The sequence below is a fragment of the Scophthalmus maximus genome, chromosome 1, assembly GCF_022379125.1.
Source record: "Scophthalmus maximus strain ysfricsl-2021 chromosome 1, ASM2237912v1, whole genome shotgun sequence".
Classification (NCBI taxonomy): domain Eukaryota; kingdom Metazoa; phylum Chordata; class Actinopteri; order Pleuronectiformes; family Scophthalmidae; genus Scophthalmus; species Scophthalmus maximus.
The window spans coordinates 14,007,465-14,034,344 of record NC_061515.1 but is presented as its reverse complement, the minus strand read 5'-3'; the positions used below and the strand labels follow the sequence as shown (position 1 = coordinate 14,034,344).

Below are 26,880 nucleotides of genomic sequence, written 5' to 3'. Positions count from 1 at the left end.
AAAATTAGAAGAGGAATATTATTTTCGTGAATGAAGTCGAAATGTCAAGAAAAACTGAAATGTCAAGAATAAAGGGTTAGGGTTAAATCAGAGGAGATAAACAACAAAACATCATATGTAGAAGAACGTTGAAATGTCGAAGAATGTATTATACTACTAAGTGCCTCCACTAAATGCTCTGTATAGATGAATTGGTGAAAATGTTTTTCAGGATCAGTTTTATTCACTTTATTCTTGGCATTCTGACTTTATTTATGGAATACAAAAAAGCTTATAAGATACAATACGAAACCCTTTACATCAAAGGAAAGTCTACTTGGGGCCTCCTGTCACAGGTTTTACGTGTCATTTGTCTCTCAGATGGCTTCATTTAAATAAGTGTTCAAGGCCTATATGGATAATTTGAGGTCTATCAAATATTTCAAGCTAAAATAAAAATAAAAAAACAACAGTGCAAGCGTGTGGAGCAGAATATAGATTTTTTTTCTACTGAGCCCCATTTATCATCATCATCACAATGGCCCAGATTTATCTTGTGACCCTTTGACCCCTACAGTAGGCTGGGTACCCCCGCAAAAATGAGAAGAAACATAGAAACATATAGAGAAACATATACATTTGGAAAATAAATGAAATATAGTATGTCTAGTGACTGACACTTGCTAGCTTTGGCTGATTTAGTCTCTCTCTCTCTCTCTCTCTCTCTCTCTCTCTCTCTCTCTCTCTCTCTCTCACACACACACACACAAACACACACACGCGCACAAAACGGACTGATACTTTCAGTCTTACTGTTGTTAAGAACTGGGTGGAATAAGTGTCATTTTCAAAGAAACAAGTGCAGCCTTTGTCTTGATTTCATTCTCGCTAAGACGTCAATAAGCATGTGGAAATTCAAACCAGACAAAACATTATTAAGCATTAGTTAAAATAACACACAGTGATAGTCTGTGAAGAGAAAGGTTCATGTCTTACTGTAAGTACATAGAGTATGTCTGCACCATTGATTTGAACTTTTGACTTTCTTTTACATCTCCAAATTCCTGTGCATAGGTGAAAAACAACAACATGGCAATAAAAGTAAATTAAAAACCATGTAATGTGTAAAAAAAGGAAAAACACAAAGGGATTTTTCTGAATCTACCCCTTAACTTGGGTGAACCTTAAAATCTGCTGAAATCATGCATAAATAAATAAATGAGTGAATAAATAAATAAAAGAATAAGATGATGCATATTCAGGAAAGCAACATTGACATTGGTCTTATTGTTTTAAATACACAATCCTCCTGTCTCAACTTTAGCTCTGAACAAAACGCTGACATGAGAAATTGAATCAGAAGCGGAGAATCATTTTACATCTGCGCTGTGGTTCCTCTGCCAGTAAACTCAGTGGAACATTACATATCATCACCTACACATTCAGAATAGAATACCGTGATATTATCATATCAGTTATTGAAAGCCAACCACAGCAGTGTTTATACAAAATCAGGAAATGTTTTATTGCTTGCTGAAGGTTAAAGCTGACAACTGACTTTTCTGTGCTGACGTCTGTGACACGAGCAAAGATAATTCAGTGAGAACTTGGCACAGGAACAAACTACTCACTTGATGAACTTCTGCAGAAATTTGACTTTTTTCCAAGCTCATCTCTATTAACATAATCCCCTGCAAATCTGCGATCTCAAAGCTCAATTGTTTCCATGTGAGGGGCATTTTCCTTCACAGTCCCTTCACCTCACATTCAGATACAGTGGTGGCGACTAAACATCAGCTGGGGGGAAAGACCTCTTCACAGTGACACATGCCCCCCACACTGACACTTCACAGACACTGTTCCAACTCTCTTTTTGTTTTTATTGTCTGTGAAGCTGAAGCCACTGCCTGAAACAAATACAACACTATATACTTTTAAATTTGAAGATTGCCAGTGTTTGACATGAGGGGGAGGTGTGGATAGAAGTGTGGAGGAGATGAAAAGATTTAACTTACACTATCAGTCAGCCAGAAGTCACACGGCTGCTGCCAAGGAAAATGTCTCCACGAGATGAAGACAAACAGCTCTGAGGTTTCACCCACACACTCTCAGGTGTATCTATCCATCGGTGTAACATCCTTCTAACTGTCTAGCCATTTTCAGGATAGATAGATAGATAGAAAAATAGATAGATAGACAGACAAGCAGATAGATAGATAGATAGATAGATAGATAGATTTTAAGTTCAAACTAATAATGACCCCCAAGACACCATACACTTTCCTCAGTGTTGTCAAAAAACACCTCTCCTATGATTGTATTTTATAATGATTACAGCTATGTTTTACCATATCATTCACTTATAGTTATTGTTGTAAATCTCTTATATTTGCTCGCCATATTTTACAGTTTGTCATAAATAGTTTATTCTATGTTTATATTGCTGCTGAATGATTAAAAGAGGACTTAGAGTCAAATGTTGCCTGATGGTTAAAGAAAAAAAAAGAAAGTTGTGCTTTCAAATCTCGAACTCACAGTTAGGGCTAAAGTACCAGGTGTAAGGCAAGTATGCAGAATGTTCTATTTTATCTGAAGCATCGAATCTGTCTAATAAAGTAAAATGTGACTCTATCCACTTTGACCAATCTGAAGATATTGAAAATTAACCACATTCCCATTGCTTGACATTTGACAGAGTATATGCAATAATATAAGGTGTTAAACAAATGTTTGACTGGCAGTGTGGGCCTGTTTCTATAGTGTCGTGGCAGTGCAAAATGCAAATTGACGACAAAGGAAAACAAAGACGCGAGAATGGATGGGATGATTCACTTTCGTGAAAATCCATTAGATCAAGACGCTATGTTACTTATAGGCCTCGTTACCGTACTGATGATGCTGAAGACGATGTTGATGATGATGAGCGGTGAGCTAACTAGTGGCTGTGAACGCAACTGACGGGCAGTGACGGAGGACTCACAGTGGTTTTGGCGTTGCCCTTTTGTCATCTCGGTTTCAGAGCATCAACTAGAGTTTCCGTGAATGACACAAAATATTTGTAAACAAGTGACATTCACTGCAGTGTGGGGAGAATCACAATAATGAACCTATCATAATGTTTTCATTTCTAAAAAGGAACTCTTACAGACGACATATCCAATGTACTGGAGCTATGTGTCTAAGTGTCTATATGCTTTGCAAATCAAATAATGTCACATGTTGTGGCACAGTGTGCCTGATGTGGAGGAGGAAACTAAGTGGAGTAGAGAGAATCCGTGGGAGGAAGTGGGTCTCCCTGTTTGCTTCTCTGTCTTACAGTTTCCAGGCTGATCGAGTCCGACCGCATCACAGGGTGGCCTGTAGCTGAAGTCACATGATCAGCAGAGGAATTACCAAACACTCAGCCCCATCAGCACCCACGGGCTCATATATATACCTCATCAACCTCACTCAGAAAAACACATTGAGCACGTCAAGCAAAGAGAAAGACTTTAAGCAAGTAATACGAATTCAATTTGTGGATGAATTTGAACAGCGTAATTATGACGTTGGACTATTTCATCTTTGTGTTGACTACTTTTCTTATGACTGGTAATTTTCTTTTGATTTTTAACACCAAAATCTACAATTTTAAAAAGTTTTTTTATCTTGCAAACTTTCTGAAATAAATTCTTGTATGTTTGTTCCCCAGGAGCTCAGAGTGAGGTAACAGAGGTGTTTGCTGAAGCAGGCTCTCAGGCTGTTCTCCCTTGTAAATATAGCTCCACATCCTATGATTCTCCTGGCATCCTCTGGATTAAAACCAATAAAGGGTAAGACACAACCTTTTCATTTTACTCCTCGCTTGTCTATGTTGTTTTCCCTGTCTGCTGTCCAGCTCCCTCAGATCCCTCTATTCAGAACAAAAACCTGTGTCTATATGCAGATACCACTCAACTGTTGTCACACCTTCCACAGCACTGTTTGGAGAAAGCAAAAGAGCGGTCTGCAGTTCTGGGGCTCTAGCTGGTCACAGAAAGGAATCCAACGCGTACATTGCCCCCACTCGCAGTTCGAAAGAGGCGACTACAGCCTGCAAATCAACAGCGTGAGGGAGGAGGATGGAGGAGTTTACTCGTGCACTGTGGAAGGCCAGGGTGATGAATACATGGTCATGCTCAGAATCATTAGAGGTAATGAACTTACTTACACAGCCATGAAACATGATTTCTGTACACTGCAACCATAAATCTAATAGATTCCACTATGAGAAAAAGCACACATTAAGTATGCCAAGACTCATAGTAATTCCACCAGATGGGGATATCTTTTTAAAGGTTCTATTATTCAGTATATGCAGAGGAAATTAAATCAAAAAATCTAACCAGGATATAAAATGTTTAGTTTATAAACTTTATATACATATTCCGATGAATTACAAGACTGTTTGTGAAATGTTAATGTCCTTAATCTAATCCTCACCTGTGTCCATCCCAGTGTCCATCTCTCCATCGGTTCCCATATCGGGGAAAGACGTTTCAGTCACTTGCGACGTGACTCCCGGCCCTCAAGGGCCTACTGTGCAGTGGATGTTGAACGACAGCCCATTTTTACCTCAGACTGGAATCCTTGAGACAAACGGAGAAACCTTCGATAGCATTGTGAGGGAAAAGGCAACTGCGAGGCTGACGGGAAACTGGACCTGTGTGGTGGGCTACAAGGGCAAAGAAGGGCGAGCTTCAGCAGCCCTGTCCGTGAAAGGTGAGATGCTGTTGAAAAGAAATGCCTTGAAGACTCAAATATTGAAAGACGCTGAGCTGTGTATAGTCATTTTTTCAATGCAGTTGTTCTCAAAGATGGCCTCCCTTTTCTTTATTTCCCTTACAGGAATCATTCAACCAGCCACTGACGACACCAAGGTGTATGCTGCTGTGGGATCTGCAGTCACACTCCCCTGTGTCTTCACCCCTGGGTTGATCCCTGCCTTACCAGTCTGGGAGAAACTGCAACCCGTGTCCCATTTAAAACCTGCTGCCAGTCGCCTTCCTGCCTCTTTTTCTCCATCCTCACAGTCCTCTCAGGCCCCCTGGGACAAGTCCGCCATTTTGAAAGAGGTTGGCTTAAAGGATGAAGGCAGGTACAGATGCTCTGGGACTGTACAAGGACAAAGGCTGGCTCGAAATATCCAGCTCATCGTTGCCACAAGTATGCTTTCATGGAATCAGTTTAAGTTTTATTAAAATCCACTGAATTTGTCTTTTTTCTTTTTGCCAACTCCAGTAAATTGAAATGTCTTGTTTTTCTCTCAGTTGACAACAGTGTCCCGTCAAAGAAAAAGGGCGCTGGGACGCTGACCTGTCAACTGTCCGACACAAGCGAGGTCACTGAATATGAATGGGTTCATGTGACCTATGACCCCAGTGCCACCCAGTCCTTCAGGTCCATCCAGAAGGGAAAGACTCTGAGTTTAAACCAGGTGTCAGAGGAGAACTGGGGCGAATGGGCATGTCGGTTCTCGGGCAAAGAAGGCAATTTGGGAAACATAACATACCATGTTCAAATGATGAGTAAGTTCTCTCTTATGGATTTTAAAATAGTAAAATAAAAATACTATTAAAATCCTGGATTGATGTCCACATAAAATATCATATTGTTTCTTTGTCTGACCTTTTTGTGATGTTTTGCTTCTAAGGCGGTTTGAGTGGACAAAAATCATCCGGTTTCTCATATACCACTGCTGCTGTGGTCGGGCTGAGCTTTCTCCTCCTTGTCCTGCTGTTGATTTTGGCTCAGCTGTACAAGAACCACCAAAGGGTATGTGATTCATTCAATAACTCATTTAAGCCCTGTATTCAATTTTTCTGAAAAAAAATAAATCTTGAAATAAGGGTGATCATAGTCTTTGACATTAGTCAACTTATTCCAGAAGATGCTTTAAATTACATTTGCAGGAAATAAATCACCTTATCTCATTTGTCATTCAATATTAAAAATAAAGAGGAAAATATATGTACAAGACTGAATTGAGTTGAAATGGATTAAAGTAAATAATCTAAATCTTCTTATTTTGCATCTGTTTTTTTTCACTCCACAGAGGAAAGGGATCTTTCAGTATCCTGCACTGGAGACGATTGTTCATACCATCTCCAATGAGCGGGAGGAGAGAGAGAGGAACCCGATGAAAAAGTAAAGACACAAGAAAAACAAATTCCAAAGTCCTAAAGTGAAATCTGTCTGGAAAACTTTTTTTGCAATCTCTTTTTTAAATTTTTTATTTCATTTTACAAGCAGACGTTGTAGCAGTACTGTTGTAATTGTTTTAATAAAGATGTAAATTAAATGTTGTAAAATGTTGTATATAACCCTGATCAGATGTAAACTTATTTTATTGTTGCATGTCTTGTACATATTGGGAGTGTTTTATACATAAAGTGCATCTAACAGAAAATGTTAACAGTTTTTTCAATTTATTTATTACATGATATAAAATCTTAAATTCTCCAATGAGAGTGGTAATATTTTCTGATATAAATTAAATATAGTCATTTATGAAAAAAAAAATCATTATATTACACAAAACACTGACCAGATATACATGTATGTATGTAAAAATATCACATTATTATGCATTAATTACAGGATTGTACAGTGATCTTACATTCAGAGTGAAGGTCTGTGGGATGAGCTGCAACATCCAGTCAAACTCAGAGCTACACCTGACTACACTCCCCTTCTTCATGCTCTGAAAAGTGGTGAAAATCCATTAAGGCCAAAGACCGACTGATGCCTTCCAGAAGCCCTTCGTCTCGAGGTTGTAAATGGTCCATGACTTCGTCATCATCGAAGCACCAGCCCGGCCAGTCCACATTTACCCCTTCTGAAAAGGCAACACTGGAGAAAGAGAGAGCGAGAGAGAGGGATAATACATTTTATTTTTGTTATTTTAGATGCATGGACTGAATGCGGTTGAAGAGAAGTTTAAGGAGTAGAAAATACCATAGTACATCATGCATGGTATTAAAGAATACAAAATCATAATATATCATGAGTATCTTAGATTAACAAGGGGCTATTCAGATAATACCCTGATGAATTATATAAATTGTGGACTAACTATTAGAAGTATAGTTAGTAGAACTATTAAGTAAGCTATTTAAGAAAATAGGTGACAGAGGAAACTGAATAAAATAAATGGTTAACGTACCTCACTTTGCATTTTAAAACATTCAATTTTTTTTAGCAAAGGTAGAAAATCCATTAATTGTTGTAATTAAGATGCAAAAATCTCTGTCATGTAATGCAACATTCATGAAAAATCTGATCTGCAGTCAAGGCAGTACTTTTTTACAGTAGATATTTGAATGTGTAAATCTGCTTTCATAAAGACTTTATGTTTAATAACATCTAAATTGTCCACATAATATGTTATAGCAAAATAACATCACTGTCATTATTATATTTTATTAGCAGCAGCAACAGTAGTATTAATCAAATACAATATCATTAAATAAAACATGTGTCACCCTTTGACACTGGATCAATTGTTTTACATAATTTTAGTTATAGTTTCAGATATATCTCTATATAATTTTTGTTCTCATGAAGGTTTGACACTTAACCTTATGAACTGAATAATGTTGTATATTGGTTCACTTTCCCTATTGTCTTCTTGGAAATGTGGTGGTTGGTTTGTGTTAGTTTTGCAGTGGGAGTATGAACAGTATGCATGGTCAACCTAGTTCCTTTTCCATGTGTTGATTACTGAATCTATATATATACATCTCCATCCAAAAAATTCACACATTTCCTACGCAAAATGTTAATTAATCACACAATTAATGATCAATGACAGTCATTTTAGTCACACTAACCTGTTCCTGTTATCATCTTCATCTCCATCCACCAGCTGCTCTTTCCATCCTTTACTCACTGTGAGTGCTCGGTGTCTCATCAGCTCCACCTCCTCCTCCCACTCTGTATCTCTGTCTCCATCGCTGGGCGGTGGTGAAGGTGTGGTGGAAAACGAGGGGGAGGGAGGAGGATATCTTGACCTCAATTTGTCCGTTTTCCCATTTCGCTCCTTTTCTCTCTCTTTGGCTCTCTCCAGAAGGCCGTACAGAGGTGAGGGGAGTCTGCTAGGAAAACGTCCTGAGGTGGGACATAGTGAATCTTTCTCTTGGGGTAAAGTGCACAGGCTACTGTGGTACAGATGAAGTCCCTGCCCTCCTTCAAATGTAATGTTAGGAATGGAAGCACTCCTTTGGGTTTTCATTTTGGGCCTTTTGCTGTTGAACTTGAGATTGGGCAGCTCAGACTCAGACAATGTTTGGGGATCTGGAGAGGTTCGATCGTGCATGTTCCAAAACATGCCTTGGTTGGGCTTCAGGGAGCCCAGTTTGAGCACCCGGTGTGAATCTGAGCTTTGGCCTAAAGGACCAGAGTTCCTCTTATGTTTTAGGTTGTTGTCTAAATCAGAGTTGGGAGAAGAGTTGCTTGAAGCAGGCCCAGCTTCTCCTGAGCCTTGGAAGAACGGCTTGGGAGTCTGAGGAAACGGTCCCTGATGGATGCTGATTGGCCTCCTCCTCTGTAACTTGGCTGAGTTCACGGACTGGGAATCTCTCCTTGTTGATATCCCTCTTTCTTTAAACTCAGGCCCTTCCCTGGACATTGCTGTTTGGTAAGAACATGGTAAAGTGTTATCTTCATTGGTTGGGTAGTCAACATCCGGTAGTCCATCTAGTAAAAGATTGTGTGGTCCTTTTGTATTATATCTTAATGGAACTTCAGCAGTAAGAAAAAGATCCAGATTAGGGGTAGATTGTGCCCTGTGGTCAAAGGTCACCCTTCGCTCTTTAGTCATCTGAGACTCAACTATTTTCTCTTCTTCCTCTATGTGGTTCCCACCTTGATCTTCTCTCACTCCCATTTCTATCCATTCATATTCTTTCACAGCTTTTTGCCGACCAGCAAAGCTGTTACGTCCTTGTTCACAATTGCTGTCGCTGGGCTGGGACTGCCATAATGTTAATCCAGTGTTGTTGGTGGTGACTTCAACTGCAGATTGATAATGTCCCTCTGTTTCTTTAGATGCCAACATTCCATTTATTGACTGAGGGATAATGAGTTCCTCAGTAAGTTGATCAACAAATTTTTCTTCTTTTGTCTCCATATCATCCGTCTTGGCCTCTTTAATAGAGTTGGTCTCCTGCCGGGTTTTCCAGTATTGCTGTCGTCTGTTGCTCTCCATGTTTCTCATGTTTGCCAGGGTTTCCTGACAATGTAAAAATAGAGATACAAAATAAAGCATTCAACAGTGAATATGTTTTGTGTGATACTGATTCATATAACAGGACTAAAGCTGTTTTCAGACATGAACTCTTTACTTAAACTTTAATGTGGCCCAGGGCTAAATGAGACCATCCTTACTAATGTTTTGGTCAGAAATATCAGTTTTTACCTTCGCCTGATGGATGGCGGAGACCCATGTGGAGCAGCTCTCTGAGGTGCTGGCTGCAAATATGTAGACATTCATAGCACTCTGAAGTTCACCTACCTCCACAAGAACAAACGAACCTGAGAGGAAAAGAGGAATGACGATGGGATCTATAATATATCTACGTATAGAATTCATCCGGCTCAGTATGTTACTCACAGCCATCTTTCAGTGCAATGCAAGAAGTTTTGTCCAGGGCCAGTGGAGGTCGAACCACTTTCAGCCGCTCTCCTTTCTTCTGGACCTTGGTCATTAGAAGCACATCGGAGAAAAGTAGAGCCACCACCTCCAGCTGCATCACACCACGTGCAATGACACACAAACAGGTGAGAAAAGGCACTCAACGTCTTTCTGAAAAGACAGATTTAACTGTACAGTGAGTCCTCCTCAGGGTCTGCTCACCTTGTTGTCTTTCCTGTCCCGAATCTTCAAGTTCTCCTCCAGCAGCAGCCTACGTACCACCCCAGGGCCGACTCCTCTGATGGGGCATGTTAGGTCAAACCGGCAGATCTCTCGGACATGCTGTCAAAGAAAATCCGTCATGGGCGATCGTCAGTAATGAGGTATATTAAGGCCGTTAATCTGCGTTGTTCAGTGTTGTCATTATAATCTGACATAACTCTTTTCGAACAATACATGGAATCTTTCAAAGACACACATATTTTACTGTAATCACATACTTTTTGTAAACTGTGTTCCTCTGATTTGTCAGCACTGAAACCCACTAATCAATAACTTAATTTTCTATTCTTAACATATTTTCTTGCAGTTATCATGCCACTGAAAATATGAAAATATTCTACTCTACTATAAAACCCTCGGGTCAGCCTTGTGTGTGATGTATTTTACTGTGTGGTTTTGTTCCTTCCAAGTAGTGTGAGTAGTGCCATTATTGAGGTACATGTTTTATTCAAAATCATAAAATTGCAAAAGCACAATTATTAATTACTATGGCCATGACAGTATGACAGTGAGCCACACTCTCAAACCTGGGATCCTGAAACTGAAGCAGCTGAATAAAATTCAGGCATCATTACTTTTATTGGTATTATTATTTACGATTACTTTTGTCTCCGTGTCAAGATGTTTCTGTGAAAAAGTCTAGTAGTTTCGATGTTTGCTCTGCCTTTGTTGGAGGTTTCTATATGACAGACGATGGAAATGTCATTGATGTAATAGAGAAAAATATTGGTTTCTGTGATTCTGACACCCCACACACGCACACACATTCACGCACACACATTCACGCACACACTCGCACACGGACACACACATATTTGAAAAGTTATAAGTGGAAGTGCAAGACTGAAGGACACTTCTTTTACACTCACCTTCAAAGTCAGACCGCTTAGATCTCCTTCAAAATCCCATTTAAAAATCTTGGTTTCCTTTATAAAAGTGTCTGTAAGTGTTTTCAAGAATGTGATATTTTACCTTGTCAATTTCGTCACTTATTCCCTCCACCTCGTATCCCTCCACCCTCTGAGCTGAGATGGAGAGAGCCAGCTCCTCATCTTTTAGCTTCAGGTAGTCATTGATGCTTTCCAAGAAACTGTTTACACTGGACAACTGGAAATAAGGAGAAATGTTCATTGTGTGTCGGGGGGAGTTTTATCGCTCTGAGGAGGACAAACAGCTTAGATGATTTAATAGCGTCAGATCCTCACCATGCCCCTGAGTGTGTGCTGTACATGAGGGTCCTGGGTGTTTCTGAGCACAGCTTTAAGCAGCAGAGGGTACTTTGTGATCCTCTGATGGGGTTTGGCCTGCATGTCCCCGAGTCGCATCCGCTCACACTGAGGATGAGTCTCCACCCACTAGGACAGCAGAAAAACACAAGAACAAAGTCTCAGCCTGGTGCATTTCAAATGAAAACTATTTTCTATTACTTGATATCGTGAACAAAATAGAAATAAAAACGTCTGTAATTACAATTGTGACCTCCACTGGCCCTGGACTAATATGTATCTAGCAGATAGTTTTGGTTTTACTTTTCGAGTTTTAAAAATATATTTAGTTTGCGCTGGTTAATTAAATTATAATAATTGTAATTCTTCAATTCACCTTCGGTGTGTTAGTGGGCTCGAAGAAGAGAGCGTCTGATTTCTCAAAGCCTTGACAAATAAAACCCCACTCACCAAAACAAAAACCACCAGAAGGGGTTAGTGAGATGTTTTTGTTTTGAACGAATCAGACGTTCGGACCATTTAACAACCACCCAGCGCCAATTCCAGAGTTAAACAAAAACATATCACCACCCACTCATGTTGACAAGTGTGAGGGTATGACACAAGTCAAAAGCAAGGGATGAATACACACACGCGTGAATAGTATCCGGTTCTAAACAAACAAGATAGCGCAATACTGTAGGAAAAATATAAAACTCCTTCATAGTAAAAGGTTAGGTTTAGCATGTTGCAGGACAGTGCTACATGTCTTGCACTGACTTTTCCCATGAATGTCCTGCACTCGGGTCGTTGAACTAGAATCCTTCAAACCCCTGTTAAACTGGAGAAGAGTTGTTGTGACAAGTGGACGCCGATTAGGAAGAGGCTATGACACATCACCCACGAGGTTGTGAAAACACCATGAAACCACACAGAGCCACCAGTAACAGTACAGTTAGTCATTACATAGAATTCCATTCAGCCAAAAATTAGTTTAGCGTGGGGGAGTATTTCAGTGTATTTTTGAGAACCTTTATCCTCAGCCAAGTGTGTGTCTGTGTTGCATGTCTTGCATACGGACGCTGCCTCACTGTACCTGAAGATACACGATGAAATGAGGGTTGCTCTCCATCTGCCTGCGTGTGAACTCAAGATTGTTTTCCTCCTCCCAGCAGTAATGCTGATAGGACGGGAAACGCTCATGGAACTGCAGACAAAAAGAAAAATCTGATTAATAACAATGTAAGATACAAGTAAAAGGCCTGCACTTAAAGATTGGTGTAATTGTCACCAGGCGAACTCAAAGTAGACATATTATTAGCTAAATGTACTTTGAATATTAAATGTAAAGAGTTCATTGTGCCGCAGAATGGCCCCAGTCAATGTATTATCATAATTATTATTATGCTACTGTTGTCTATCAGCAGGATTACTCGAAAACTATACTGAACATGACGTTTTGTGGAGGGGATGGACATGACCTAGAGAACAAGCAATTAAGTTTTGGGTCGAATCTGGATAAATGGGCATATCTGGGATTTTTTTTTCACTTTCTTTAACATGGCGTGATTCTAGTTACAAATAAATTAATGTCTAAGCGGCTTAATAATAATGTTTCTGGTTAACAATGTGCAAAAAGTAAAAAAAATATTTTGTCCAAATCAACAAACAGAAAATGCATTCAAATGCATACGAACTTCAACAAATCCTAGACATAATCATAAATGAACAGCTAAGAGCAAATGCTGAATGCTTTGTTTGCCTTTTTATTGTTATATTTTTTTTTTGTAAGCGTATGAATGCTTATTTGGTTTCCTTTGCCTGCAGGCAGAAAAATAGACTTATGAACGTGTATGGAATGTGTTTGGATCTTGCAGACAGTGAGCTCTCACCTGCAGGCATCCAGCCTCTAACCAAATGGGGTCAAAGGGCTGGCCCGTCCTCCGGACGTCCTGTAACATGGGAAAAATCACCTCCTGCCAGAGCAGCTGGTGAGCATTGAGGATGGAGGGGAGGTTGGAGAAAAGCAGCTCAGGGTTCACCTAACACAGGAGGGAGACAGAAACATGACTGAAGCTGAACTCCCCTGCTTTGTGAAATTTCCACTTTCACAGTGGAAAATGTGTAGAGCGTCATTTCCCATCTGTGCTTCACTGCTGTATTCTGTACCAGCATGAGCGGATGTTCTCATTGTGGCAGTAAATGTATGTCAGTCGTATGCAGAACAGTGGAAAATAGGCCTGTAGATTGTGTTTACTGCATTGTGTGTTTTCAGTGTACATGAGGCTGCGTGCTCTGCAGACTGACCTCCAGGAGAAATCCATGCTGCTGTATGTTGATGAGAGCTGCAATGACCAACTGTGAGAGGTGAACACAGATTTGTTAATCATCCTGTGGAAAACCCCCAGTCAGCTCTGACATACATATTAAAAAGGCAACTGCAGCAGGTAGAGCGTGAAAAATCTTACATCTTTGATGATAATCAGCTTGTTGATGTAGGTGAGTTCAGTGTGGACAAACTCCCACAGTGCTTCCTGTTGGTGCTTCTGCATCTTAGACATGGTCTGACCACGACAATGAGACAGAGGAAGAGCGAGGAAAGAGGAGGGAGAGGAGACGACTGTTAGAGATGCTTCAAGAACCCGTTAAATCTAACATTAGGAGAAGGAATAAAAATAACTATATTTTCCTGACTATCAACAAGTGCAGAAAAAGTCAAAAAAGAGTGTTAGTTTATCTCTGAATGTGTCAACTTGTCTGTTGCATTCATTGACAATCCCTCAAGACATGAATCTTTACAAACAGATCACAAAAATATTGATATTTCCAAAAAGTGCTATTTATGACTAATCGCGATTAAGAAAATCAATCATTTGACAGCCCTAAATTTAATTTTTTTTAACACTTGACTTTTGGCAACCCATCGCATGAACAAAATTTAAAAGTGTATTTTGGGGACTTTTTTTCAGATGTGGAATTGGTGCTCTAGAGAGCAGGGGGATTGTGAAGGCCTACGTTTAGTTTTTTTTAGTTTTTTTCTATAGTGTCCACTGTCATAGGAACATTGTGCAGTGGTGTGGCTAGAAGATGAAAATGAATAGGCTTTATCAGGCTTCAGCCACAAAGGCAATACTTGTTAGTAGAAATTCAGTGTTAAATGTTAATTATGCCTTTTAAGGGAATTTGTTCACAAAAAGAAAAGGCCCCATACTGAATGAGAGTGCACTATATCCGTCCAGTTCTTCTCGAGTGTTGTTCCTTGACTTTCCTCGTTCCATGTCCACTTCAGACTGACTGGCACAAAATAGGCCTCCAGATCGTGCTTTAACACATCCAGCTGCTCCTGAGGGGTTGGAACGAGACCAAAAGAAACACAAGTCAGGCAGGAAAAAGGGGGGAAATCTGATGTAATGACGAATCAGTAATTGCTTAGAAGTGATTTTTAACAGTTATGAATTCTTGTGGTCGGTCGTTACAGCCGAAAAAGAAAAAAAACCCCCAGCGGAGCAGAAAAGATTGCTGCAGTTGTTTCAGTCGTTTGAGTGGGCAGACGAGGCTGGAGCAAGTCTGTGTCTGTTTCCCAGCCTGTCAGCATGTAGTGTGATGAGCAGGAGACACAATACCTCAGACACTGGGTTCTTGTCAGACGCTCCCTGGTTGAACAGGGCCTGTCTCAGTGCCGCTCTGGGTTTGGTTACTGCAGATGTTCCTTTACTCACTGTGGCAAAGTCCGTCACAACCTTCTGCTTGGTCCGCCTCTGGGGAGTGGAACATTTGTTCATTTCAAGTGGTGCATTTCATGTGGGCATACAACAGGATCACGCACATTTTCAAGATTGTATCAACAAACATTCGTCAGACGACAGGAGAATTGGCAAAAAGCCTATATGCGATCAGAACACAGGTCAAATGAGTGTGTGTGCCTTTGATCCTTGCATCAACGGGGATTGTGTGATAGGATTAGAAACTAACGGCTATCAAGAATTGGAATGAACATTCAAACAGTGCAACATATGCAGGTTACTCACGAATCAACAAGCATTCGGTCAACAAGAAGTAAAATGCACACAACTGTAGTTAGCAGAAGACTGTGACACAACTCAGAAATACTATTAGAGGCTAGCAGTAAGCTTTGAATCAAATCATTTAAATAGACAGAAAACAACTCTCCAAATACACTCACTGCTGAACCGAAACACTCACAGTGTTTTACGACTATAATATGTTAAAATGTTAAAATTAAATGTTTCTCTGGAGATAAAGACAAAATAATGCACTGAAAATGTAGATAAACTTAAACAGTCTGATTTGTGTGGAAAGGCTGAAACAATTCTACAAAAGGAGATTATGTTTACATTTTTTTTAACTTGAAAATTGAACTTGCAGGACTCAAATTCCGTAATTGAACAACGCATTGTGTTTCCGAGGCTCCTCGGATGTTTTGTATGAAAAATATTTGTGTAACAGTTGGTTGAAATGGGAATATTTAGGTAAAGTACCTCAAAACTGTACTTATTTAAAATGGATCCACTGTAAATGTAATATGTGTGCCATGCCACTTGCCTGATATCCCAGTGAATTGTACTTGTGTTTGTCTGCTGACCCCTTGTGGTGATGGTACATCTCTGCTGCTGCTGTCGTCCCATCAACCACATCTGTCTCTCTGCCGTCACTGTCCCGCTGCCTCTCCCCGTCCACTCTGTCTCGCCTGGGCACCAACCCTTCTTCCATTGCTGATTCATTTGCCCCACCATTGTTCACGTGCAGCGCTTTTGAGGAAAAGCTGAGGGTAAAGCACACATGGGTTACTCATTGCCAAAAATAAGAAGTGTTGTTAAAAAAAGGCTTTACAAGAGAGACATGGAGACTGGAAGAGAATAGAGGGACATTGTGTGCTTTGTTGTCATTTTAAAGGGTTTGCTAAGACTTTAGAAGTTAAAGCTTTAGAAATCTGAGGAAAACAAACAAATATTATTGTTTTTAAGTCACTGGTTATCAACCTTTTGGCTTCTGACCTTTCACAATAAAGCCAAGTCTGCATGTCACAGGTTGCATCTGTGCACACAGATGAGTTTAACATAAAATAGTTTAATGGAACAATCAAAACTTTTTTTTCCCTTACGAATGTGGCACTGGTGTAAAATGATTGGCCTCCTCTCCAAAATTTTAATTGCACAAGTATTCATAGAGGCCACAGGTGCTCCAATCATCCAGTAAGTCACAAGGGGGAAAAAAATAAAAGATTAGGGTTTTAAAACAAGGACATGATTTTGTATTAAGTCTTGATTTTTATATTAATAGTAAGTCTTGATTTTGCTTAGCTATACTGATTTTGTTTAGTCATCTTGCTACACCTCAGATGTATCTCATTGCCTGTTGTGTTGTACGATGTCTAATCAGTTGAGTGAGCAAATATATTTTGTATAGCACAACATTTTCAAAGATCTTTACAGTTAATGCATTAAATGTCAAACAGGCAAGAGGGTAACAAACAACAATTTACAAAACAGACAAAAAACAAAAAGTAAAATCTTATTTTTAAAAGCAACGGTATAAGTGAGTCAAGAAAAGATATTTTTAAAATAATGATTAATAGTATGATGCAGTCATAGTAGGAGGTAAGCTTTTCCACAGTTTGGGGGCAAAGGAAGCGAGTAACAGTAACTTTAGCAGCTTATATTTGCCACACTGACTCTCCACAGACCGTCTCATAGACAAAGAAAACCCCAGGATCGAGCCAGGTAATCTGCCTGTCGATGTTGCATGTTCCGGACGACAACACTGATTTAACATGACACCGACAGTTTGACATGGCTGCAGCTCCAGTTACACAGCTGTGCAGGCCACTAACTCACCTACAGATTCCGGTAACAGCGGAGAATGTGTCTCATTTCTCAGGAAGCTACTGTATCTCAATGAAATATTTCAGGATTTACTGCTGCATGTCTGTGCTGCTTCTTTATAAGTGGCAGGACTAATGCTACAGCACTGTGCAGTGCATCTTGGGATTACAGCTGTGGAATTCATAATCATATTTACATAGGTTTGGCAGTTACTCTAAAAGCAGAGACACTCATGACTACACAAACTGCTGTCAGCAGCGCTCTTCAGTACATAGTGCTTTCATCAAGGTCTCATACCTGTTCATAATCGCTGTCTGTAATAACACAGTAATGATGTCTGAAATACAATTACATTTGATTTGAAACCTGTACCTGTGCTACCTGTATAAAGATGGATCAAGGTTAAATAAAAACATGCCTCCCTCCTGGTGGTTTGATAGCCTCAGTTAAAAAAAACAAAAAACAAATCAGATGACACGGATCTGCCCATAGATTCACACATAGGCTTTAACATGGAGGTGACTCTCTCTCTCCTCCTGCAACTTCTTACGCGACCAGGTATATACTGTATAGTAGATACAATTATAGACCTTACCTGGGCCAGTTTGAATCCATTGCGTTTCACACGGTCATCTTTGGTTTCTGTTAGCTTTCTCCTCCTCTTTCTCTTTACCTGGACAGGTCCCTCCCTCTCTCGCTTTCACCTGCACCCCTTCCCTCTGCAACCCGCCCGACGAGAACAACTGGATTCTCTGCAGCCAACAAATCAGTGCCCAGGGCTGGTTAATGTGTTGCAGTTGAAAAGTGCTAAGTGGAGCAGACGCGGTGACTGATTTCTTTGAGGGTGATCTATTGTTGTTTCATGTCAATCAGGCTCATTGATCGCCCTGAGCATACAGGAAGGAAATCGTTCTTTGAAAGGCGAAGAGAAGCAGCTGTTTTATGCTCAGTACAGAACAGAGAGGCAATGATATGAAATCAAGCATGAAAATTTGGTGTTAAATAGCACAGTAAAATGGAGAAGAGTGCAGATAAGAAGAAGTGAGCGAAGAGAAATCAGGTCACGTCAAAGCCTTGGCAACGGAATCTACAGGGAATCTCTTTAAAAATGTCATTAACTCTTCATGCTTCAGGCTGGAATGTAGACAGGCAGTGCGCTTGAAGGTAAAGACAAGATTACCCGACATCTTCATGAAGACTTCAGCCGTCACCCTGTCAATGACGGCAGTCTGACGCCTCCAGGTAGTGCAAATTCAGTGACACACAAACCGACACATTATACATTTTATTTCAGGATCAGATGTTAGCATCTGAAGATCATAACAGCTGCTCAACATTGTTAAGCATTGATTGTTCACCCAGTAAATGTTTTGGCCTATAATACAGTTTCAAATAGGTTAATAGTGCGTTGGAATGACAAGCCTCCAATCTGAAAGAGTGCGACTCATTCACATCTAAATCTGCAGGCTGGGACTGGTCTTATTAAAGTTGCCTTGCTGAGGCATACTGAGACAAGGCGTGTCCTCTTTTGTCCAACAGTAATGAATAATGCTTGTAGAATGCTAATGGGGCTGTGAAACATGTGTAAAAAGTGGCAGAGGTCTGGTTCTATTTTTCCAGCACAACCGGGAACTACAAAAAGTTCCTTTTAACTTAATGGTTCACGCCAAAGAGTCACCATTAAATTTAGCTTATCTAATGAAGGGAATGTTTGCAATAACATTTGATCATAGCTGCAGTAGCGTCTTTATAGTTTTGTGCATTTATTTGATAGGGACAGTGAAGAGGGAGTAGGGGAATGACAATAAACAGTCCAGCTGGTCAGGAGTCAAAATAGGGGCAGGGGACATTGCTCAGGACATTTGTGCCCATATGGCGAGCTCCCTGACCATTTAGGTATCAGTTCATCAGATCGGTGACTTTGGACAGAGATGGAGTAACCATAATTAGCATACACTAAAAATGAAAGAAAATGTTAAAATGGTTTACTATTCAATGAAACACTGATAACGCCATATGATAAAACGATATGTGCACAAATTACACTCGGCATGAAGGCACTGCATAGCAAAAAGTCATTACTCTAGTATGAAATCTTAAAAACTATTATTATTCCCCTGTATTCCCAAAGACGGGCAGTATAGTCATACCAACGCAACAGGCACATTGTCAGGATTCATCAGACTTAATTGGTTTGACTCATTAATCTGCCTGTTCACTCTGTCACTAGAGGATTTAGATGATAAAATCAATCCAACACTCACATCTGGGATCAATCTTCTCATCTAACTCTTGGAAAGAATTAGCACATTCCCCAAATCGTCCACAGTAACTATTCCTCAGACTTATAAAAAATATACTCAATATGTATTCATACATTACATATAGACATACATTACTTAAAGTTCTTTACACATGGTTGAGCGGAATTTATCAGTGCAAAATCCGGTTTTCTGTGGCTCTCCCTCCCTGACCTTTCTGATCAGCCCCTCTCAGTAGTTTGATCTGGTCGTCTCAGCCGATGGGAGCTACGAGAGGTATATTACTCAGTGAAGTTGGTTTTGACGTAAAACTGCTGCATTGCTGGTAGCGCTGTTTCTTTTTGTGTGCTTCGAGGGTGTCCGTGAGTTCGTCTCCAACGAGTGAAATACTTGGTTTCATAAGCTTTTTGTTCGACTTGGCTCACGTCAGTGAACTATTGAGTGGCAAACTTCATCTCCAGTTCCTCAGCCACCCCTCCCAGGCCCATGTTTCTCATTTTGTCTAACAGCTCCTGCAACAACGGCCAGTGCAGCATTCCACCTGGTCTTCCTCCACCTGCACGAGACCCTCTCTCAGCCCACAACCGCAGCATCTTGTAGTGAGCCTCACGACAGGACTTGTGATCCAACTCTGCTTGATCGATCTCTGTATCCTTCACACCGAGGGTTCGCACCAGCTGCTTCACCTGCAGCACAGGAACTAGATCCAGCACCGAGTAGATCAGGTCAGCTACTGAAAAAGGGGGAAAGAAGAGGGGTGTGTTGAGGGGAGACGATAAGAGCTAGTACAATAGTTTGCTGTATGTTTGAGCCAACACACACTGAACCATTGTCAGGAGTGTGTGCTGCTAAATGTAGTATTAAATCCACTCACGCTTGATTTCCAGGGGGACGCAGTCAGGCAGATTGGATGTTTGCTGTTCACCAACCGGGCTTTTGGGGATGGCTTCGACGCTGATGTTGACTGAAAGTTCTTCACTGCTGAAAAGGACCTCCTGCGAAACACAAGTATATCAAAATGTATTGAAATATAAACCTACCTCCAGTAGGGAAAGGTAACCAGAGACAGTAAGATCATGTGTACCTCGCATGAGTCCGGGGAGTCATCAGGTGGCTTTGAGGGCGGCTTTAGCAACTTCTTCTTGGTAAACCGCTTTGTGGCCACGTGAGTGATAAGAACCACCAGCACCAACAGCACAAGGGCCACAGTAACAACTCCAGCAATGATGTTTATAAGAAAATCTTTTCCTGTGTCAGAAGCTTCGTGACAAGTCCAAGGGAGACACGGAAAACAAAAGGACACGGTGATGGAAACATGTTAAAAAAAGCAGTAATATTTTAGATTATTCTGTTTATATATTACCTAAAAAAAGAACAGGCAAACAAAAATCACTCTTTTTTTCTATATAAGATCATATAGAAGGACAATTTGAACAAGCGGCATTAAATGGATGGATGGATTGATCCATTTAAAATGATTATTTCATTTTGAAATTCAAGATCTTGGATAATGTAGTTATTTCAACATTTGCCGACTTCATGTCTCAGTCTTATGAGACAAATCTATGGCTCAGCAGACCATTTGTTGTCAACAACATTTATTTTAAAGTTACTTTATTCCTAAAGCAAACCTATGGTCACTCTCCAGTATTTTAACTTTTTCCGATGAAAGCTGGCCTGATAATCATCTCCTACGTGACACAAGTCCTCACCTTTTGTATTCAGGGTAGAAGGTGATGAGCAGAGATGTTTGCACTCAGCGGTACAACTGTGGAGAGCAGAGAGGAACGTCACACAGCGGTGAAGAGGAAGTACAGAAACATCTTCAGAGGAAGTGATCGACACATAGGCCGAGGCGTCTTTTTGACACCAGAAAATTAGTTCAAACAAGTTCATGTTAACAACTCACGCTCAATTTCACGGCAACCATTACACAGGAAATTGGTACAAAATTGAAAGAAATGATACCACATCTGTTCCAGACACTATGAATGGCTACACACTTGTTTATGTGAACGAGAGAGAAGCTAAGAATTGTGGGACATTGGAGGCGCCCCGATTTTTTCTTGCATTATCTCTGTGCCTGTCCACCAACACAAGCCTTTTGTGCACTGCCCTGATAAAGACTGACTGTCAGGATATATAAAGTATATTAAACAAACGAACACTTGTAAGGTAAATGTTAAAATGTCAGTAACCCAGTTTTAGTGCCTAACTTCTCCCTTCTGTCGCCAACAAATGGAAACACTGAAAAAAATTGGATGAGTGCAGCAAGTTTCATTTCAACAAACCAACTTCCCCATCAGTGACTTAAAATAAAACCATCCCATAAAGCAGGAGGGGAACAGTGCATGCACCAAAGCTCACAAACAACAATGTCTATACTCACGTCTTGCAGGGTTCACACTTGTTGTTGACACTGTAGTAGTTCTGCTTACATTCACAAACAGTGTCTTTCAGCGGCGTGCCTGAACAAACCAAACATAATTATACGACAATAATAATAATATTTTACACAACCCTGAGGAAATACTTGAGTGGATGAATCACACAATGAAGAGACAGCTTTCACATTGACATAACTGACGTTTGACGCATGATAATTATTGTCACAGCTTAAAACTTACAGTTTAGTTTTTCCTTTTCATCGCGTCCACATTGTGAACATTTGCGACACTGGTACAATCCTGAGTCGATGTAAAATTTGTAATAACCGTCATCACAGCGACAAATAGTGTTCTGGTGTCTTTCACAAGCTGATGCCTTATATTCATGATGTGATGCTGTGGAGAAGTTGAAAAGAGCGAAAAAGGGGAACAAAGCAAACGGTTAACTGGAGCAACACTGATGAATCCAAGAGGTGAAACTGAGACAGATTAAAGGTAAAGTTACTCTTACTTTTACAGCGTTTGCAAGGTCTGCAGTTGGAGAAGTAGTTCATTTGGTCCATGAACTGTCCAGTAGGACATGGCGTGCAGTTACTTCTCTGGCCTGTAGCATGACACTTCTCTACAAGTTTAAAACCTGAAAAAATATTCACGATACGTGTAAAAATAGTGAAGACTTTGAATGAGCATGGTGCCGTGTGTCGTGTGTCCTGTGTGTGCGTCCGTACCCGGAGAGCACTTGTTGCAACAAACTCCTTCTTCAGTGGGATACTCTCCAATTTCACACGAGTGCTCCTCTGAAGGTTGTAACCATGCCCGAGTGGGAATGAACATGTACTGCAACAAAGAGTAGACAGTGAATGTTGAAAGATAAAAAAAAAAAAATGTTTTCATGTTTTCTTGCAATGTAAAAAATATGCAGGTTTTTCTCACCATGAGGACCAGAATTGTTCCCACAGAGGCTTTTTTATTCCGTCTTCCTCTGTGTCCAGCTTCCTCCATTGTCTTACAGGGTTAACTCAATCCCTCTGAGGCCATCTGCGAGGTAAACAATCTGTCAAGTACCCACAACAGACAAAGGAATACTACACAGGAATACTACACAGTCTGCCTTCAGTGTCCTTAAATTTACAGTTCAATCAAGATTCATCTCTCACAATGTCATTTCTTAAAAAGTACAGGTAAGCATAATGGTTTTTAGTCAACAAGGTATTTTATCAGCCAGGCAGGTAGCAAGGCTCTGAAGAGATGGAACTGCACATCAGTCTGTCATTCAGTTGGTTTGTGAAATATCTTTAGAAAAAAACAAAGCCATTGCCTTGGCTTTATCTATCAACAAAGATAAACCTTTGACCTAATTGGACCCTGGGTCAACACACCTGAAATCACAAAATACATATTCTCCATTTTAGGTCTCATTTCGTCCCGCCGGGCATTTGCGGTTCACCTTCACCTGTTGTGGTTTTACGATATCGATGTGTAAGATTTCTGCTGCCAAGCCGGTCCAACCTCAAAAAGAGGTCCAAGGATTTTTAAATGTGAGAAAGAGATTACATTTGGAAAATAACCCAGTTAGTAGTCAGGTTAATCCACCGGCGTACACTTTACTAGGGGGCCTTTTGTTATTAGCTCGAGGCAAACGTCCATCACAGAAATAGTCTCTATGAAAAAAACAAAACGACATGACACTCAGAAGGGGGCTGAAGTTTCACAGATGGTTTCCTCCACAGCTAAAACGAAACTATCGGCAAGTTCGGCCACAGTCGGGAGCGAGCAGCTATTTTAATTTGTACGAAAAGTAAAAAATCACTCTTATTGGATTCAGAATAACTTGAACCTACAAGTGAGCCCTTTCAAGGGAAACCTTTTATTGGCTGGATTTCTCATTACAACTGAATTCCATTTGAAGGTCAATGGAGATGGTCTCGAAAAGAGAATGTAGCCCCCCCTACACACAAGTAATATCAGGGAGAATAAAAACAATGAAAAGAGTAAACAAGTGCGAATGTGTGGTCATTTTTCCGGGAAGCAGTGCGCGGACACACTGAACTCAGCGGTTCGTTGCCAGTTTCGAACCAGCGACTCCCACACGGAGCGCGTTGTTTCTTTAAGGCGCTTTAAAACTCTGAAGACGACAAGCCAACGACTTCCACGGATGTGTCAAAGATACGATTTAAGAACTAAATGTTCACCTAAGTCACCAGTTTCGGTTTTGCTGCGCGCGCGCGCACACACACACATATACACAGGCGCGCGCGCGCGCGCACTTTGCCCACCGCAGCCTCGAGACTGATATGAATCTCCACTGCCCACAAGTCTGACTGACATCGCGGCTCTCTTACCGTCACTCACCTGGACAACCGCCGCGAAACCGCGGGCCGGGTCTTCACTTCAGCTCCACAGGTCGCCATGAACGTTCCGTGTGTTCACTGTAGCACTGTAACTTTATCTTTTCGCTTTAATGGAACGCGGAGCGACAGCGCGCTCGACCCTCTCGCCGAGGACGGAGGGAGGGCGGACCCAAACGGGAAGTGCACGCGTCACGAGACCGTGACACGGAGTGCGAGAGCGAAGAGCTTGGCGAGAAGGCACCTGAGGCGCGGCACACACGTACACACCTGTTTATATACAGTCTATGGTACACACAGACACACACACACACCTGTTTATATACAGTCTATGGTACACACAGACACACACACACACACACCTGTTTATATACAGTCTATGGTACACACAGACACACACACAGACACACACACACACCTGTTTATATACAGTCTATGGTACACACAGACACACACACACACACACCTGTTTATATACAGTCTATGGTACACACAGACACACACACACACACACACACCTGTTTATATACAGTCTATGGTACACACAGACACACACACACACACACACACACCCGTTTATATACAGTCTATGGTACACACAGACACACGCGCGCACACACAGATTTAGAGAAATATTATGTCTGCGCGTGACTCACTGTCAGATAAATAAAGATAAGTCCAAATACCAGCACTTTATTCCTAGAGGTACAATGTCCCCCCTTCATTTATGACTAACAGCCCGAGTTAAAGATTCATTTCAACCATATTGTATTATACATCTATAGCTTCAATAAACATACATTAATATATAGGGGGGGGGGGGGGGACAGCTCTGTGCAGTGTTGTGTTCAAGCGCTATCGGAGAGGTCGTTATAATGGCGATGATAAAAGTGATAGCAGCAAAAGTGTATAATAATTAATAATAATAATAATAATATCACATTTCTCACCACTCCTGATGCCTATGCAAATTTTAACGACTTTTCGAGCACGTTTAGGACCGCAAATAGCGGATTCATTGGAGAGACAAATAATAATACTAATTCCTCGAATAACAATAGGGTCCTTATGCTTGTAAGCGCCTGGGCCCTAATTATTATTATTATTATTATTATTATTATTATTATTATTATTATTATTATTGTTGGTTGGGTAGCAGTGGCTGATTTAGATCCTGCAGCTCGCTGGAGACACCTGCAGAATGAGGACAGTGACTGAGAGAGAAGGGGGGGAGGGAAGCACAAACCACACCACCTTATTCAAATGTGTTGCATTTGGGGGGAAGAGAGAGGGAGGGAGGGAGGGAGGAGAAAAGGGAAGAGATCCTCAGTGTGTCATGGGAGTTGCCCCAGCAACTTTCGGCCTATAGTAGCTTAAGCAGTCTGGGCCGCAGCAAAATAATAATTAGAGCCACTGATAATTACCTGCGCCAAGGAGGCTATTTGTTTTCACCCATATCCGTTTGTTTGTTTTTAGGTTGAATGTTATTTATTGGTACATGTTACAAATGACTATCAGCAAATATTTGGTTATTAGAGTTTTAGATCTTCTGAATACCAATGTGTATCTGCCTTAAGAACCTAGCAATGGTCAGACCTTAGTTGATCCTTTAACGGTGCAAAATCCAACCAGAATCCAACCAAAATCCAATGTCAGCCTTAACTGATGAGTATTGATCGTAGGTATTGATCAGCACCTTTAGTTGTTGAATTGAGGTAATAGGGCATTGATACTGATACAGATATAATATATGGAATGAAAGACATATAGAGCCTTACGGTTTAGGTTTGTAGCATTCCTATATATATTGTGTGCAGACAGCAGTAGGCAGATGTAAGCAGTATTTATGGACACCATCATTTAAAATTAAGAAAAGTAGACAGGCCAGCAGAGCGTAGTGTATTGTAGTGTCACGTGATTGTTCTGGTGATGTACATGAAAAAGCTCCGTCAGCAGAGCAAGACAAGTACTTCCTCAGAAAAACCACATCCTTCCTTTTCAGTGAGAAAACAGAAAAAATAAAAACGTACAATCTTCCTCTTCATCGTCTTCATCTCTCTACCTCTGCTCCTACTCCTCTCCCTCTGTCTGTGTGGAATACCTACAGTGGCACACTTGGCATGCTGATAGTCCTCTCACACATGTACAGGCAAACACTCATACTGCTGAATTTCACACCGCAGTTCAGGTCCGCAGTGAGGACTTGACAGCACAGCTCTAACTCACTGTCTTTTGTTCATCACCTGTTTACTTCACCATAACAACGCCAACCTGTTCCGGGCAAAGATTTTAATATGAATCTTCAAACAAACGTACCGATCATTATGCGGTCAAGAACCGTTAATAGTGAAACAAACCTCAAGACAAGCATGACCGGGTTTGCTCAGAGTGATTTTGTTGCTCAGTCATCTCTCGCTCAGTCATCACACTACTCTGTTTGAGTGTTAATGCTAACAGAGAGCCACACGGGGACTCGGAGGCAGCTCCTTTAAGACGTCGCTTCCTCAAACTCTGTCACTATTTCACAGTTGGCAAGAGGTCACGTGTTGGGGTCTGGTTTCTGTGAAAGCTGAGCTCAAGCAGAGACTTAACAGTGGAAAGAGGAGCACACGGGGCAGCTGTGTGGTCCAACTTCACCCTCGCAGTCCTCTTATTCATTTTCAGATGTTGCAAACGTCAATATGGTAAAAAAAAATAGAAGGAAGAGACTGACGGTGAATTAAAAAGTGCCACGATTTACTGCTTTTGTATTTGGGAAAGTCTTGAACCCAAATGCAAATTACTGTTCATTTACTCAAACGGTTCTCACGTCTACAAAGTTTACACAGCGTCATTGAAGAGACGTCTCAGAAAAAAACACCACTCGGGCCAGCATCAAATATCGCTTGTCTGGACAATAAAGTTTTGTGTCATTAATATTAAA

General features: G+C 40.8%; 3 protein-coding genes across 4 annotated transcripts; 1 reads left to right on the top strand and 2 right to left on the bottom strand.

Moving 5' to 3' along the window:
* Positions 1–3,412: 3,412 nt before the first annotated feature.
* LOC118315652 (lymphocyte activation gene 3 protein) lies at positions 3,413–6,406 on the top strand. The gene is made up of 8 exons (XM_047332213.1): positions 3,413–3,570; positions 3,671–3,791; positions 3,937–4,151; positions 4,456–4,719; positions 4,846–5,163; positions 5,268–5,525; positions 5,651–5,772; positions 6,053–6,406. The coding sequence occupies exons 1-8, from the start codon at positions 3,501–3,503 to the stop codon at positions 6,146–6,148; spliced, it is 1,464 nt and encodes a 487-aa protein (XP_047188169.1). The 5' UTR covers positions 3,413–3,500; the 3' UTR covers positions 6,149–6,406.
* Positions 6,407–6,485: 79 nt separating this feature from the next.
* Positions 6,486–17,697, bottom strand: plekhg6 (pleckstrin homology domain containing, family G (with RhoGef domain) member 6). Its single transcript, XM_047330672.1, has 15 exons — positions 17,557–17,697; positions 15,682–15,901; positions 14,742–14,876; positions 14,330–14,461; positions 13,587–13,682; positions 13,426–13,476; positions 13,011–13,160; positions 12,215–12,325; positions 11,119–11,268; positions 10,886–11,020; positions 9,854–9,973; positions 9,611–9,743; positions 9,416–9,531; positions 7,830–9,229; positions 6,486–6,849 (listed from the first exon to the last, which is right to left on the bottom strand). Exons 1-15 carry the CDS (start codon positions 17,574–17,576, stop codon positions 6,669–6,671), a joined length of 3,150 nt encoding a protein of 1,049 aa, XP_047186628.1. The 5' UTR covers positions 17,577–17,697; the 3' UTR covers positions 6,486–6,668.
* Positions 17,698–18,233: 536 nt separating this feature from the next.
* tnfrsf1a (tumor necrosis factor receptor superfamily, member 1a) lies at positions 18,234–24,143 on the bottom strand. Of its 2 annotated transcripts, none has more exons than XM_035642385.2 (10): positions 23,952–24,143; positions 22,543–22,647; positions 22,338–22,446; positions 22,121–22,246; positions 21,850–22,005; positions 21,612–21,690; positions 20,935–20,990; positions 20,307–20,482; positions 20,097–20,217; positions 18,234–19,955 (listed from the first exon to the last, which is right to left on the bottom strand). In XM_035642385.2, the coding sequence occupies exons 2-10, from the start codon at positions 22,609–22,611 to the stop codon at positions 19,657–19,659; spliced, it is 1,191 nt and encodes a 396-aa protein (XP_035498278.1). In that variant the 5' UTR covers positions 22,612–22,647; positions 23,952–24,143; the 3' UTR covers positions 18,234–19,656. The 2 variants fall into 2 exon arrangements, with proteins under 2 accessions (XP_035498278.1, XP_035498269.1); XM_035642376.2 differs by having other exon boundaries at positions 23,962–24,143.
* Positions 24,144–26,880: the final 2,737 nt, after the last annotated feature.

Coding starts and splice junctions, on each gene's coding strand:
- tnfrsf1a (XM_035642385.2), bottom strand. CDS start 22,611: ATGGAGGAAGCTGGACACAGAGGAAGACGGAATAAAAAAGCCTCTGTG. Junction 21,691..21,849: donor TGAAAAGGAAAAACTAAACT/GTAAGTTTTAAG, acceptor TGGTTTGTTCAG/GCACGCCGCTGAAAGACACT. Junction 19,956..20,096: donor CGTCCCCCTGGAAATCAAGC/GTGAGTGGATTT, acceptor CCCCTTTTTCAG/TAGCTGACCTGATCTACTCG.
- plekhg6 (XM_047330672.1), bottom strand. CDS start 17,576: ATGGATTCAAACTGGCCCAG. Junction 15,902..17,556: donor ATGGATTCAAACTGGCCCAG/GTAAGGTCTATA, acceptor CTTTACCCTCAG/CTTTTCCTCAAAAGCGCTGC. Junction 14,462..14,741: donor ACAAGAACCCAGTGTCTGAG/GTATTGTGTCTC, acceptor CCAACCCCTCAG/GAGCAGCTGGATGTGTTAAA.
- LOC118315652 (XM_047332213.1), top strand. CDS start 3,501: ATGAATTTGAACAGCGTAATTATGACGTTGGACTATTTCATCTTTGTG. Junction 3,571..3,670: donor GACTACTTTTCTTATGACTG/GTAATTTTCTTT, acceptor TTTGTTCCCCAG/GAGCTCAGAGTGAGGTAACA. Junction 4,720..4,845: donor AGCAGCCCTGTCCGTGAAAG/GTGAGATGCTGT, acceptor TTTCCCTTACAG/GAATCATTCAACCAGCCACT.